The sequence below is a fragment of the Crinia signifera genome, chromosome 4 (genome assembly GCF_055691185.1).
Source record: "Crinia signifera chromosome 4, ASM5569118v1, whole genome shotgun sequence".
NCBI lineage: Eukaryota > Metazoa > Chordata > Amphibia > Anura > Myobatrachidae > Crinia > Crinia signifera.
The window spans coordinates 208,516,238-208,533,458 of NC_139220.1; the positions used below are offsets into that span (position 1 = coordinate 208,516,238).

The 17,221-nt window shown below is 45.6% G+C and overlaps 1 protein-coding gene across 4 annotated transcripts in view; it reads right to left on the reverse strand.

Moving 5' to 3' along the window:
- The window catches only part of ICE2 (interactor of little elongation complex ELL subunit 2), a 98,885-nt gene that overhangs the window by 70,523 nt on the left and 11,141 nt on the right, over positions 1-17,221 (reverse strand). For all 4 annotated transcript variants that reach the window (XM_083183645.1, XM_083183643.1, XM_083183642.1 and 1 more), the window contains exons 3-4: positions 3,976-4,213; positions 1,819-1,938 (exon numbers count right to left, since the gene is read on the reverse strand). In XM_083183645.1, the coding sequence (XP_083039771.1) occupies positions 1,819-1,938; positions 3,976-4,213 (358 nt within the window). The remainder of the gene's footprint in view (positions 1-1,818; positions 1,939-3,975; positions 4,214-17,221) is intronic.

Below are 17,221 nucleotides of genomic sequence, written 5' to 3' on the forward strand. Positions count from 1 at the left end.
GACACAGTGTGCATCGTTTCCTGAGGGCACAATTTTCTAAACTGGGCTGGGGGCATAGAGGGGAGGAGCCAACACACCCAGTTGAAGACGTTTTATGTGCATTGGCTCCTTTGGACCCCGTCTATACCCAATTGTACTAAGCTAACCCAGTATCCTTTATGGATGTCAAAGAAATTATACAGATGGGTTAGGTCCCATCCTGGCTGGCGGGTCGCCAGAACGTCCGCGCTGGCGACCCGCCAGCAGCCGCGCCAGCGAATACACTGAGACGCGCGTGCGTCTCACGCGCGTCTCAGTCTCCGTCGCCACGGAAACCCTGTCCGTCTCTGCCTCAGGGAGACGGACAGGGTTAGGGGGGATGCGGGCAGGCGGCGGGGACCCCGGATTACCGCCGGCAAGCCGGCGGGGACCCGGGGGAAGCGCCGTCGGAAGGGGACGCGCGCGCCTCTCGTGCGCGCGCGTCCCCTTCTCACCATCGCCATGGCGCTGGCGGGGGATGGCGGCTGGCGACGCCAGCGCCATCCCCTGCCAAGATGGGACCTAACCCATCTGTATGTACATTTTATATATTAAACATTGCATATAAAAGTATGTTTTATGTTCTCAGTTAAACGATGCTCTTGCACGTTTTGTACTGGCCATTTATATGATGTGCTTTATTGCCAACATTATGAGGGGTGCACTCAAGAAACCTTTATATGTTTGAATCCATCTCCATCACTGAGCGGGGTATACACCCTTTATGTAATCTGCTTCACCAAGAAAGCAGTCATTGAAATGATACCTGTATTTGCAGAACATCCATTTGTTATGAGTGGCATTACACACCAATTTTCATTCCATTGCGTGAATTTGCTAGTGATGGTTTTAATCCAACTGTTCTAGTTAAGAAAGCCAATCCTGGGGAATTTTTTTCAATACCGAAATTCGGGATTGAAAAATGCTCAATCCCGGGATTGGCTTCCCTATTTAAAAAATGCCCCAGCCGCCCCACATTTACTTTGCCTGGCCGGGTGCAGTCAGGCCCCGGGTGGGAGTGCGCCAATTAGCCATGTGGACGGCTGAGAGCTGAGCCAGCAATATGGGTGGGCGTTGCAGCTGGAAGCTGGCAGAGCGTTTGGGCTGCCTCTGACCAGGTCGCGGTGCGCAGAGCCGAATAGACAAGGATGGGAGAAGCTGGGCAGCGTATGAGCTAGTGGAAATTAATGTGATAGCTATGGTTATTGTAATCATTTTGAGCAATAGTGTTAGGACCTGCAGAAAAGTGGGGATCCATGGAGGGGGCTGCAGGCTTAAATGCATTGATCAATACATGAACTAAATCTCCACTGTTTATTAATAATCCCCTGCAATTTCTATTTAAATAATGTGGTCACAAGTCATAGGGTACCCCAAAACTAGGAATTTTGAGATACATGTTGCTAGGCGGGCAGCACTCGAGGTGTCCAGTTTATGAGGGATATAAATAAAACCCAACATTCTGCTTGCATTTCAACGTTTCAATATATTATTTTCGTCTTCAGAAACAAGACGACGATAATAACATTTCGAAACATTGAAATGCAAGCAGCGTGATGGGTGTTATTTATATCCCTTATAAACGGCACCTCGAGTGCAGCCTGTCTAGCAACATACATACATGTTCCATTTAAGTTGCATCCATTTGTCAGTGAGATTTTAGATCATTTATGTAACTTACGCAGAGCCATCCTCCAACACTACTTTTCATTCTGTTACATGCTAATTATATATCCCTCATAGGCTGGCGACTATCTCTCCAACATCAAATAATCCTGCATTTGTCCCTAGGTGACTTACCTTGATATAGAGCACAGCATTAGCACACAAGACATTGTAGTCCTCAGCACAGCTACGAGCTGCATTCTGGAGAAATTTTTGGAACTCTGCATTTTCAATATCGAACTTTGATTTCAAATGCTTAAAAGACATAACAATAAGAAGAGTAATATAATACATGAATAGCAGTAGGGTGGAGACTGGTATAATTTGTTTTTATATAATATAATATACACACACACATATATATATGCATGCGTAGGTGAAATAAGGAGGCACTCAGAGGATTTGTGAACAAAAATTCTGTAATATGAAGAACTGGACCAACGTTTCAGGCCCCGAAACGTTGGTCCAGTTCTTTATATTAGAGAATTTTTTTCACAAATCCTCTGAGTGCCTCCTTATTTCACCTATGCCTCCATCTACATTATGGATGGGCACCGAGGTAGCTGTACATGAGAGGAGAGTGCCAGACCGCAAAGACCCTAATAATAAATACACACACACACATATATATATATATATATACACACACACACACACATATATATACATACATACATACATACACACACTAGTTTTCAGCCCGTCAAAATGACGGAACATAACAGTAATGTATGATTCCTGCTTTGCACACAGTGGGACTGGTCATACAGAAGAGAAGTAATTTACCGAGGCCTTTTTACCTTTATTTCTATTTTGTTTTTTACCTGATGACCTACAAGAGGGATCGCATGTGTATGCAATTGCCTTTTCATACAATCGCTCAGACGTTTTCTTTCAAATTACCTTCAATGGAGACATTTTTACCCTTGATGAAGTCCTTCTAAGGACAAAACGCGTTGGGTACATCATTTTGTATATTAAAGCCATTGAAGCTTCTACCAACTGTATAAAAGAGCTGAGCCAGATTGCCCTTGATGTACTTTTTAATAAAGAACATTTGGACAAGACTTATGCTTACGATTATGGACTATGGGAAAATTCTGTTGTCTATAAGGTTATAAATACCCTATCAAAGGGTTTATACAAAGAGCGCCAGTACACTATTGCTTAGATATACATATATCCCACACATACATAGTTAACTTGCATTTTTTTAAGGCAGCGTGCTGACCACTGGGCAATACACACAGTTAACAGTTGCTGTCAGTTTTTAAACAGAGATCTCAGCAGCGTGTCAGCGGTCCTGAGTGGAAGGGCGCAGATAAAAGGGCAGGGCGCATTAAGAAGTTCATAAAATGAGCAGCCCTGCAAAATAAGCTTAGCTGGAATACACACACACATATTATATATATATATATATATATATATATATATTTATTATAATAGCACCTTATATTGAGGCTGAATAATATATACAAAATTCTTCCATAGGGAATCCTGAGATGGGTCATGGTGTTTGAGGGGCTATAACTGAAAAGTGATTGGATGTACGGAGCTGAAATTTGTCAGGAACGCGTAGAACAGTCACCCGGGGGTGCCTTTAAAATTTCAGCAATGAGCAATTGCAAACAATCTACACACTAGATCAGGAATGGGGAACCTTTGGCCTTCCATCTCTTGTTGAACTACACATCCCAGCATACCATGCAACAGTTTTAACATGATCAAATAGCAAAGTGTAGCAGGGCATGCTGGAATGTGTAGTTCAACAACAGCTAGATGGCCAAAGGTTCCCCATTCCTGCACTAGATGATACTGTAATAGATATCGCTTTCTGAGCGATATCTTTAACAATACTCTCTAGTGTGTACACTCTATATCGTTAATGATGCGCAATCTTGGGTGTCTTTAACGACCTCCCTCAGCTGAACATGCAAGTCAGTTTAGCTATATAGCCAACGACCTGCATGTCCAGCGGGACACAGTGACAAAGCTGTACAATGTACCATTATATTGCTGGAATACCTTCCATCAGAAGATGTGTACCTAGATAAAAATGTCGCTGTTGTCAACACAGGACAGTAATTATTTTATTCCGCAATGACAAAAAAAATGACAAATACACAACAATGATTTCAAAATACTGATATTCCCCCCCCCCCAATTTTTTTTTATACAACTTTGCATTAAACTATATTTTTGTATACTGACCATACAGAATGTGTTGAAGTGTAATTCTCAAATATTACAAGAATGTGCACTTTATTTAACATGAAGTGGGTTGTGTATTACCTGGTAGTGATGGTATTCCCTCATGTGTAATATGTTGACGGGTGGGTTCTTATTGTTCAGAAATTTAATAATAAGTTTTACATAGGTATCCTGCTCCTGCGCAGTGGAGGCGGAATAACGTGGGTATGGAACACGAGGCTCTGGAAACGGGATGATCTTGGCGGATGGAGTGACGGTGGCAGGAGGCGGAGGACTGGCAGCCTTTGAAACTACTTTTGTAGGTTCTGCAGGAGCAGGTCTGGAAAAAAAATACAAGACAATTAAAGAACAGGAAGTCCAGATATGTGGGATCCAGTGGAGAGATAATCTGCGGGGGTTATCTGAACTATGCATTTATTTCTCGGTGTCTCCCTGCATATGACATTATCTGGGTCACCTAATTTGGGAGATTATCTTCCTATACAGTGGCGTAGCTACTATGCAGCAGACCCTGCAGCGGCTTGGGGGAGCGCCACCAGCAGGGTCTGTGGTGGGCGCTGCTGTCCCAGCAGCAGTGAGCGTGCTCAGCGGGTCCCCGTCCTATACATATCAAATGAACGGGGACCAAGTGCAAATTGAATGAGCGGGCCGGGTCCCCACCCCGTGCATATGCTCATTACATATGCACTGGATGGGGACCCGCTCATTCAATATGCACTGCGCTGTGTGGTCCCTATGTGTGCAGCTCGCTGTACCCGGCGGCGCTGCTTCCGCTTGTTACTGCTGCTGCAGCGCCGGGGGTAGGCTCGTACTGGGGGGGTGAAAATAACCATCAATATGTGTTTATTACACCGGTTAGTCAGTAGCGGTCCGCTACTGGCAGATGACTGAACTGGCGGCGGAAGGCTGCTGTGGTCCCTGCCACTGGTGCATGTGCATTGCCCTGCCAGAATATCTGGCAACTGATTCGCCTGTCCAATAAGTCATCGGACACTGGCCCAAACTGTCACTGTGGGCATGCTGCCACCCTCCTTTAATTTGCGTGTATAGCTCACTGTTTACTGCGGTGTCTCCAGGCCCTCCTCTTGACTTCTGCCTGGGAGCTGCTATGTGAAAGGTATTTGCAGGGCACTTGGATGCAGCACCAGCCATTGGACTGGAAGTTCATCTGGTCTCAACGTCTTCTACAGCAGCCACAGGCCAGCGATGGACTGATCCATTTAATGAAAGCTGCAGGTGCTGAGGGATCCCAGGAACCGAAGTTCCCTGTTGGAGAGATCACACCCACAAGCAGCCCTTTTAAGCACAGAAGGGAAAGGTTAGTAACTACCACAGCAGGGCAATGGTGCTCAAACCTTTAGGGTCATCAGAAGCACGCCTCACACGCCTATAAACCTAACCATACCTCCCACAGCCTAACCAAACCCCCCTACAGCCTATAACCCTAACAATACATCCCCCCCACAGTCTAACCCTAACCATACCCCCTACAGCCTATAACCCTAACCATACATCCCCCCACAGTCTAACTCTAACCATACCCCCCTTGCAGCCTATAACAATAACCCCCCCTGCAGCCTAACCCTAACCATTCCCCCCACTCAGAGGCAGGCTGGGCAGGGGGGCAGGGTGCCACTTGCCCCCCAGGCCACTATACTTTTAGACATTTGGGGCCGCGACCAGGTGGAGTATCGGGCCAGCATTCTCTTGCTGCCTCCGGCTGCTAGCTGTCTGTCAGCGACTACTATCAGTGCTGCGGTCACGCTGTGGCTGTACTGCTGGGTGAAAACAGTGTTGATTGGTGGATAGCTCTGACCATCCACCAATCACAGTTGCGGGATAATCTACACGCGCTCCCTCTGCCAGCCAGTGAATGTGATGCTGCAGACAACACTAGAGGAGGAAAGAGACAAGTGACGTGAGTACTAGTATTAGGCTGACGCTGACCAAAAGATCAAAGCCTCCTTATTGCAGGGGCGTCGGAACAGGGGGGTCAGATTGACCCCCCTCCGAATTATTTTATAGGAGCACCAGATAAAGTATCCAGCAGGGGCCCTAGAGTGGCAGGCAATGTAAGTCAGACTAAACTAGTCTGAACTCCGGAGGAGCGCAGGGACTAGAAGGGGCGGGTGCAGCAGCTCGGCAGGAAGGAGAGGGGTACACTGATACACAGTGACATGCTGCTGCACCACACGGAGCCAGGCAGGCTGTCACACAGGCATCCAACCAGAGAGGAGAGTGCTCTGCTGTCCCGCCTTCTGTGTCTGCTCTGCCTGTGTATGGGATAGATCCAGGCAGCAACACAAGAAAAGTAAGTGGAGAGCTCTAAGCTTACCTAGTTGAGTTGCATGTGAGGGGTGTGGGGACATATGCAGGGCATATGAGGTGTGTGGGGACATGTGCAGGGCATATGAGGTGTGTGGGGACATGTGCAGGGCATATGAGGTGTGTGGGCACATGTGCAGGGCATATGAGGTGTGTGGGCACATGTGCAGGGCATATGAGGTGTGTGGGCACATGTGCAGGGCATATGAGGTGTGTGGACACATGTGCAGGGCATATGAGGTGTGTGGGGACATGTGCTGGGCAATGCCCCTTAGTGGCAAAACCAGGGACACGCACAGGGGTCCTGACTGGCAGATTTACAAAGTTGGGAGGTATGGGATCCTAACGAAATGCAAAAACTCATGGCTCATTTCAAGATGCCTGAGGTCTGCTTCATGATTGGTTTACATATATATATATATATATATACCAATCATGAGGCAGACCGCTGGCAGCTTGAAATGAGCCATGAGTTTTTGCATTTTGTTACCTATGAGATATATATATATATATATATATATATATATATATATATATATATATATATAGGGACATTTACCAAAATGGATTCGTAGAAAAAAGGTGTATTCGTAGGGAGAAATACACCTTTTTTTTACGAATTTGTATTTTCGGGATTTACAATCCCAAAAATACAACAATTCGTAGTCCTAAAGATGGAACATTCGTATTTGTAGTTACAAATACGAATGCCCTACACCATCGATAGGATACGACAGAAATCACCATTCAAAAGAATGGTGGTTTCTGATTTACTAAGCAGCCGTACTGATAATACGGCTGCTTAGTGGTGTGAAACACCCACGCAAATACGACAGGAAAATAGAACACCATTTTCCTGTTCTATTTGCGTTTTAGCCTGCACGGATCAGTCAGATCCGTGCAGGCTACAGTGTAAAAAAATAGAAAAATAAATAAATTAAAAAAAAAAACGGCGTGGGGTCCCCCCCACAGCCATAACCAGCACCAGGCTGAAGGAGCCGGGGCCGGTAATTAAAAATCAGGGAGCCCGACAAATAGGGGTTCCCCGATTTTTAACAACCAGCCCCAGGCTCCAGGTCCGGGGCTGGTTCCCAAAATACGGGGGACAAAATGAGTAGGGGTCCCCCGTATTTTAAGAACCAGCCCCAGGCACAACCAGCCGGCAGGGTAATGTCACAGCCGGGGGACACTTATAATATAAGGTCCCGCGGCCAAAACATTCTCCCTACCGACCAGTCAGCCTGGCCAGGGGCCCTGGGGGAGTGGGGACCCCCCCAATGAAGGGGTCCCCCCCCCTCCAGGACTTACCTGACCAGGCTGAAGCCTGGTGCTGTCCTCGATGCCCCTGGGCGGTGGGCATCGAGCTGATAAATGTTGTAAAAAATAGATAAACCATTGTTTTTTACTGTGGCACTACAAGTGCCAGCAAGCCTCCCCAGCAAGCTGGGACTTGGAGAACCACAAGTCCCAGCCTGCTGGGCATTAAAGGGCCCGCTGGCACTTGTAGTTCTACAGTTAAAAAAATAGTGCACAAAACACACTGACACACTTTTAAAATAAAACTTTATTACACACAAAGCCCACACATACTGATACTTACCTATCTTCTTCCCATAGGTCGCCCTGATGTCCTGTGTCGGCGTCTTCTGGTCCTGTGTCGTCTTCTTCCTCCATGTCGACGTCGCTGTCGGCGATGGTGTCCCCGTCCGGATCCGAAGAAATCCATTTGGGAAGCTGTGGAAGGAAACCATACTCACCTGTCCCAGCGCGACGTAGTCCAGGTAAGGGTCTTTGCAAAAAAATAAACCGAAAACCCCGAAACCAAACCGGACACGACGGAGACGCACGGTGTGTTTACATCGTGCGGCTCCGCCTCCCGAATGCCGCTATTGGCCGCCTTGCGGCCTAGCGGCCAATAGCGGCATTCGGGAGGCGGAGCCGCACGATGTAAACAAACACACGTGCGTCTCCGTCAGTCCGGTTTGGTTTCGGGGTTTTCGGTTTATTTTTTTGCAAAGACCCTTACCTGGACTACGTCGCGCTGGGACAGGTGAGTATGGTTTCCTTCCACAGCTTCCCAAATGGATTTCTTCGGATCCGGACGGGGACACCATCGCCGACAGCGACGTCGACATGGAGGAAGAAGACGACACAGGACCAGAAGACGCCGACACAGGACATCAGGGCGACCTATGGGAAGAAGATAGGTAAGTATCAGTATGTGTGGGCTTTGTGTGTAATAAAGTTTTATTTTAAAAGTGTGTCAGTGTGTTTTGTGCACTATTTTTTTAACTGTAGAACTACAAGTGCCAGCGGGCCCTTTAATGCCCAGCAGGCTGGGACTTGTGGTTCTCCAAGTCCCAGCTTGCTGGGGAGGCTTGCTGGCACTTGTAGTGCCACAGTAAAAAACAATGGTTTATCTATTTTTTACAACATTTATCAGCTCGATGCCCACCGCCCAGGGGCATCGAGGACAGCACCAGGCTTCAGCCTGGTCAGGTAAGTCCTGGAGGGGGGGGACCCCTTCATTGGGGGGGTCCCCACTCCCCCAGGGCCCCTGGCCAGGCTGACTGGTCGGTAGGGAGAATGTTTTGGCCGCGGGACCTTATATTATAAGTGTCCCCCGGCTGTGACATTACCCTGCCGGCTGGTTGTGCCTGGGGCTGGTTCTTAAAATACGGGGACCCCTACTCATTTTGTCCCCCGTATTTTGGGAACCAGCCCCGGACCTGGAGCCTGGGGCTGGTTGTTAAAAATCGGGGAACCCCTATTTGTCGGGCTCCCTGATTTTTAATTACCGGCCCCGGCTCCTTCAGCCTGGTGCTGGTTATGGCTGTGGGGGGGACCCCACGCCGTTTTTTTTTTAAATTTATTTATTTTTCTATTTTTTTTTACACCTTGCAGCCTGCACGGATCTGACTGATCCGTGCAGACTGCTAGAAATAATTCGTATTAGCGGCCGTATATACGGCCGCTAATACGAATCATTACACCATCGGAGGGTTACAAAGCAGTCGTATCTGACTGCTTTGTAAATCCCCCTCCGGAACACGACTTTGCATACGACTTAAACAGTCGTATGCAGTCGTAGGGAAACAACCAATACGAAAAACTAGGTTTTTCATATTGGTAAATTTCCCCCATAATTGCCATCCTTTATGGAGAACGTGTCCCTTTAAGGAAGAAACCAGCACTGGACCAGAGCTTTTGTAGCAAAAAAAACTTTTTATAAATCCAACTCAGGGAAATAGCTTTACAATGGCATAAGTCCGGCTTGTCACAGTATGTAACCACTTGGTCTGGAACATTTAGTCCCCACCCTCAGGCATACACATATATATACGTTACTGTGAGTAGATCTTCAAGCCAGGATCTGCACTTGGGGACCAAGATGCTGGGGCTGTGGAGACTAGGAGCTGGAGAATGCTCCTGTGTTTAGAGGTCAATTTATAAAGACATAAGAGGGGGAATCATTATATAGTTTTTACCCAGTGGGAAAAATTTGTGAAAAAAAAATAAATAAAAATAAATAAATAAATAAATAATATATATATATCCACCCCACTATCAACGCCAACCCGAAGCGTGGCGAGCGCAGCAAGCCCGCGAGGGACGGCGGTACGCGTCCTCCGACCTTTTCATACCCCCACTATCCGCGTCGGCGTGGAGTTGATTTTATATAATGTGGCGAGCGCAGCGAGCCACCGAGCCCGAAGCGTGGCGAGCGCAGTGAGCCCCGCATGGGGACGTGGAATATATGTGATGTCATCCGCGTCCGCTCGCCACGCTTCGGTCTCGGTGGCTCACTGCGCTCGCCACACTTTACAAAATCAACTCCACGCCGACGTGGATAGTGGGGGGTATGAAAAGGTCGAAGGACGCGTACCGCTGCGCTCGCCACGCTTCAGGTTGGCGTTGATAGTGGGGTGGCGTTAACAATGGGGGGACATTTAACATAGTCATTACCCATCAGGGTGGGTGTACAATCAAAAATCGGGTCTGGGGGGGCATTTAACATAGGAATCAGGCATCTGGGTGCCTGTACAATTAAAAATCGGGTCCAATTGCGTCGCATCGCATGAGATCATATCGCATGCGATGCGATTTTTGGGTTGTACAATGCCCTACGATGGAAAACGTGGGCACCGTGATAATACACAAGTACCCCAGCAATATTTCCCCTAACTGCATAATTCAATTGTTCAAACATTACATTTACAATCTTATCACCATAACAGAGATCTGGTACTATCACAAAGAGAATCCTTTTGGATATACTTTGTAAATACATTAACAATGAAGAATTGGATGTTGTGTTTTTTTCTGATTAATCCCTTCCCGCCGCAGCCTGTTTTTGCCTTCCTGACAGAGCCCTTTTTTTCAAATCTGACATGTATCACTTAAGTGGGGATAACTTTTTTTTGCTTTTACTTATCCCAGTGATTTTGAGATTGTTTTCTCGTGACACATTGTACTTCAAATTAGTGGTAAATTTGGGTCGATACAGTCTGTGTTTTTTTGTGAAAAATACCAAAATGTCGTAAAAAAAATGGAAAATTTAGCAATTTTCAAAATGTTAAATTTTCTGCTTGTGAGACAAATAATCATACCACTCAAAATAGTTAATAACTAACATAGACCATATGTCTACTTTATGTTTCCATCATTATTTCAAGCTCCTTTTAATTTTTTTGGACACTAGGAGGCTTAAAATATGAATAGCAAATTCTAAAATTTTCAAGAAAATTTCAAACACTGATTTTTTTCAGGGACCAGTTCAGTTCTGATGTGACTTTGAGGGACTTGTATGTGAGACACCCCCATAAATGATGCCATTTCAGAAACTGCACCCCTCACAGTATTCAAAACAGCATTTTGGAAGTTTGTTAACCCTTTAGGTGTTTCACAGGAATTAAAACAAAGTGTAGGTGAAATTTCAAAATTTCATTTTTTTTGCAGATTTTCAATTTTAATACATTTTTCTAAGGAACACAGTAGATTTTACTAGAGAAATGTGACTAAAAATTGATTCCCCCAATTCTTTTGTTTTCATAAATATCCTATATGTGGCCCTAGTGTGCACGTTGACAGGCTTCATAATAGAAGGAGCACCTACTTGATTTTGGAGCCTCCTTTTTATAAGATTATTTTTTAGGCACCATGTAGGTTTCTAGGCACCATAAGATGCTAAAAGTTAGGAACCCCCCCACAAGTGACCCCATTTTGCAAACTACACCCCTCAGGGAATTCATCTAGGGGTATAGTGTACATTTCAAACCCCCAGGGGTTTCACCAATTGTGGTACAACTGGGCAGTGAAAATGAAAAATTAAATTTTTTACACAAAAATGCAGTTCTGGCTCAAAATTTTTCATTTTCACAAGGAATGAAGGAGACAAAGCACCCCAAAATCTGTGCCCCAATTTCTCCCGAGTACGGCAGTGCCTCACATGTGACCAAAAAATACCATTTGGGTGCATGGCAGGACTCAGAAGGGAAGGAGTGATTTTTAGATTTTGCAGCTCAGATTCTGGTGGAATGTTGGTGGGTGCTATGTCGCATTAGCAAGACCCCCGAAGCACCAATACAGTGGAACCCCCCCACAAGTGATCCCATTTTGCAAACTACACCCCTCAGGGAATTCATCTAGGGGTATAGTGTACATTTCAAACCCCCAGGGGTTTCACCAATTGTGGTACAACTGGGCAGTGAAAATGAAAAATTACATTTTTTACACAAAAATGCAGTTCTGGCTCAAAATTTTTCATTTTCACAAGGAATGAAGGAGACAAAGCACCCCAAAATCTGTGCCCCAATTTCTCCCGAGTACGGCAATGCCTCACATGTGACCAAAAAATACCATTTGGGTGCATGGCAGGACTCAGAAGGGAAGGAGTGATTTGAAGATTTTGCAGCTCAGATTCTGGTGGAATGTTGGTGGGTGCTATGTCGCATTAGCAAGACCCCCGAAGCACCAATACAGTGGAACCCCCCCACAAGTGATCCCATTTTGCAAACTACACCCCTCAGGGAATTCATCTAGGGGTATAGTGTACATTTCAAACCCCCAGGGGTTTCACCAATTTTGATACAACTGGGCTGTGCAAATGAAAAATTACATTTTTTTACACAAAAATGCAGTTCTGGCTCAAAATTTTTCATTTTCACAAGGAATGAAGGAGACAAAGCACCCCAAAATCTATGCCCCAATTTCTCCCGAGTACGGCAATGCCTCATGTGTGACCAAAAAATGGCAGGACTCAGAAGGGAAGGAGTGATATTTGGATTTTGCAGCACAGATTCTGGTGGAATGTTGGTGGGTGCTATGTCGCATTAGCAAGACCCCCAAAGCACCAATACAGTGGAACCCCCCCACAAGTGACCCCATTTTGCAAACTACACCCCTCAGGGAATTCATCTAGGGGTATAGTGTACATTTCAAACCCCCAGGGGTTTCACCAATTTTGATACAACTGGGCTGTGCAAATGAAAAATTACATTTTTTTACACAAAAATGCAGTTCTGGCTAAAAAAATTTCATTTTCATAAGGTATGAAGGAGAAAAAGCACCCCAAAATCTGTGCCCCAATTTCTCCCGAGTATGGCAATGCCTCATATGTGACCAAAAAATACCAGTTGGGTGCATGGCAGGACTCAGAAGGGAAGGAGTGATTTTTGGATTTTGCAGCTCAGATTCTGGTGGAATGAATGGTGGGTGCTATGTGGCATTAGCAAGACCCCCGAAGCACGGTGAAATGATGAACCTAATAATCCATAGATGTGTGGTATATTTTAAAACACTCCTTTATACATAGGCCGGGTTTGTCGGGGCAAGTTTCACAGTGGAAAATAGTATCCTTTCTTATTCCCTTTTTATAGCAAACTTTGCACCTTTTTTGTGTCCTGCCCTTTTTTGCAGTGGAGGGGATTTCGTTAGGAAAATGCTGCCCTGGTACAATACGGGGGCCAGTACTAGAAGTACTGGGGCCCTCTGCCTGCTGGTTCCCAAATATTAGGCCCTTTATGACTTCCTCTTGAAAGTGCATAAATGTCCCCCTATGGCTGGTAGAACGGAATAGCACGTAAGCGTTATACAGTGCCATCTGGATGATATACACGGCCAGCTTCTTGTACCAGATTTTTGTTTTCCGCAGGGGACTGTACGGCTTCAGTACCTGATCTGAAAGATCCACTCCGCCCATGTACTTATTGTAATCTAGGATACAATTAGGTTTTGAGGTGTGGGTACTGGTACCTCGTACAGGGACGGAGGTGGTACTGTCTCCATGAATTGTTGTCAGTATAAGGACATCCCTCTTGTCCTTATATTTGACCAACAACATATTTTCGGTGCATATTCCCCTGCTTTCACCCCTTCTCAGTAATTGGGCAATGTGCGTTTTTGGGAGGCCTCTTTGGTTCTTGCGCACAGTACCGCAAGCTGCTGTACCTCTTGAACCAAGGGCCTTAAACAGGGGGATGCTAGTGTAAAAGTTATCCACATAGAGGTGATAACCTTTATCCAGGAAGGGGTGCACTAAATCCCAGACAATTTTTCCACTAACACCTACGAGGGAGGGGGGGCATTCTGGCGGTTCAATTCTTGAGTCCTTCCCTTCATATACCCTAAACCTGTGGGTGTACCCTGAGGTGCTTTCACACAGCTTATACATTTTTATGCCATACCTTGCCCTCTTATTGGGAAGGTACTGGCGGAATTTAACCCTTCCTTTAAAATGTATAAGGGACTCGTCGATACAAATAAATTTTTCAGGGATGTACATCTCTGCAAATTTGGCACTGAAATGATCAATGACCGGCCTGACTTTGAATAGCCTGTCAAAGGTGGGATCATCTCTGGGTGGGCACTGTGCATTATCGGTGTAATGTAAAAATTTAAGGATTGTCTCAAAACGAGTCCGAGCCATGGCCATACGGTAAAGTGGGGTGCTGTACAGAACATCTGTACTCCAATATTGCCTAATTTCTGGCTTTTTTACTATGCCCATATGTAACACCAGACCCCAAAACGTCATCATCTCTACTGCATCTACAGGGGTCCACCTAGCAAATGATGACGTGGGGTTTTGAGCAATAAACTGCTGGGCATATAAATTACTTTGGTCCACCATTAAATTTATAAAATCATCAGAGAAAAATAATTTGAAAAAGTCAATTTCTCTGAGACCTGTTGAATCAAATTGGATTCCTGGGATGGCCAAAAACTCAGGAACCTGGGGCTCAAAATTGTCTGGTGGTGGGGTCCATACGGGATCAATCATTTGGGGGGGGGGTCTCAGCTGCTCTACGGGGGCGTCTTTGAGGGGGTCCCTCATCACTAGAGGAGGAAGAGGAGCTTAAGACGAATCCTTCAAATTCCCCGCTTGCATCACTGGCTGTGTCAAGAGTCAGAGGCAAGCATGGCATATGCCTCCTCCGCTGAATACATTCTTCTGGATGACTGGGATGACATTTGGGATGACATTTTTATTTTTGTGTTTCTGTAAGTGTAATGTTTCAACACGTGTATAGTGTAGGGGGGGTACAAACTTTATTTCAACACAGGGGGTATGTAGTGTGTAGTGTGTATGTAGTGCAGAAAAAAAAATACTTTATACAGGAATTTGATCCCAATAATAAAGAAAAAAAAAATTGAAGGGGTTAAAAAAAAAAAAAAAAAAAGGTCCTGCGCCAAAAATTGAGCACAGATGTTGGTCTGGTCAGTAACGTCCGTCACTGAACAGCGCTCAAAGGCAACAGGAATTTGATCCAAAAAAAAAAAAATTATATCAACCCTGTGCCAAAAATGCTGTTCAGTGATGTACGTCACTGATCAGCGCTCAGCGGCCACAGGACACCCACAAAAGCAACGTGGGTGTAAAAACAATTTAAAAAAAATAAACCACAGCACTCTCCAAAAAAAAAAACAATTTAAAAAAAACGGCAGAAAAAAAATTATATCAACCCTGTGCCAAAAATGCTGTTCAGTGATGTACGTCACTGATCAGCGCTCAGCGGCCACAGGACACCCACAAAAGCAAAGTGGGTGTAAAAACAAAACCCCACTGCACTCTCCAAAAAAAAAAAAAAAACTGCAGATCAGTGATGCAACACTGATTAGCAGTGAGGGGCAGCAGGCACACAACTGTGGGTGCAACCTGACAGGGTATATATAAAAAAAAAAACCTGGACCCCCAAAAAGTTGCTGATCAGTTAATTTATACTGATCAGCACAAAAGGGGGGGCAGCAGTCAGTTGCACAGGCAGCACAAGCTTTGGTGCAACTGACAGGTATATATATAAAAAAAATAACCCCTGCACCCCCAAAAAGTTGCTGATCAGCACAGATATACTGATCAGCACAAAAGGGGGTGCAGCAGACACAAAATATAGCACTCTCTGTCACTCTCTGTCACTATCTCTGACTATCTCTGACTATCTGTCACTATCTGTCACTATCTGTCACTATCTGTCACTATCTGTCACTATCTGTCACTATCTGTCACTATCTGTCACTATCTGTCACTCTATGACACAGGAAGTGACAAGATCCAGTAAGCATCCAGCTGCTGGCAGCACGCTACCAGCGGTGATCAGGTAAGTATCAGGCAAGTATCAGGCAAGGATCAGGTATGTATATCACGACAGATTGGCCGGTGACCGCTCTGCACGCAATTCCAGACCGGAATGGCGTCTGCAGCGCAGTCACCGTTAGTTTAAATAACGCGCTATGGCTGTGATTGGTCCGTCGGTCCGACGGATTAATCACAGCCTTGGGGGCAGGTGGGGTGAGGTGTGGTCATCACCGGTGACCCCCTCACGCCCCCTCCCACCCGGCGGTGATTGACACCTGTGTTACCGAGCGTCATATTCGCCGGTAACACAGGAAAACGCTGCGATTGGCTGTTCACATTGAACAGCCAATCACAGCGATCGCCGACGGGGGAGGCATCGCCGCCCCCCCTGGACATGCTGGGACATGTCTGCTGTCAGGGACAGCAGACATGTTTAAACTGTCACCGCGTCTATAGACGCGGGGACAGTTTAAAGTCATGACGTATATATACGTCATGTGTCGGGAAGTACATCCCTGCCATGACGTATATATACGTCAAATGTCGGGAAGGGGTTAATACAGTTTAAGATAATCTGTATGTAACATTCTCTTCTAGACTTCTAAGTTTCTGTACTGTATTTTGCAGTTATAGCCTTGTTACTGTTGTATCTGTGCACATTTGAATGTGCTAGTATGTATTTGTGTATTCGTGTGATTATTATTCTGTAAATCGTTATGTAGTGTTTATTTATTGTCTTTGTGTTTGATATTGTTCACAATGCACCACATTAATGCCCCTTTCCCACTGCAGCTAAAAAACTGTAAATTGCCGATTTTCAGTGCAATTTACCGTTTAAGGCTGCAGTGGGAAAGTGCCAGAGTTGAAATACCATTTAAAGCTAAATGGTATTTCAACCCGTTTTTAAAGCAGAGTCCTACACGGCTAAATAACGTTTAAGAGGCAGTGGGAATGCCCCTTAAACGTTATTTAGCCTCCAGGCAGTCCCAGTGCCTGATGAGACCTAGTAGTTCTCTCTTTGTGCATGTGTAATGAGTTCACATGCATAATAAAGAGCCGCTCATTACATATGCACATATGTAATGAGCGGCTCATTAGTATGCATGTGCATTCATTACATATGCGCAAAGTGAGAACTATTAGTTCTCATCAGGCACTGGGACTGCATGGACCCTGCATGGACCCCCGCTGCCTCCCCACTGCCCTGCATCCCCGTGCAGGTAAGTACAAGGGGAGGGGAGGTGGGGTATGGGGGGTTAGGCAGTCTTTACACTTGGGGGGGGGGGAGGGATTAGGCACTCTTTACACTGGGGGGGGGGGGGGTTAGGCACTCTACATTTTACACAGTTCACTGCAATGGGAATGGTACTTAAATGGTATTTAAAATGGTAATCTGCTGCAGTGGGAATGCTAATACCGTTTTAAATA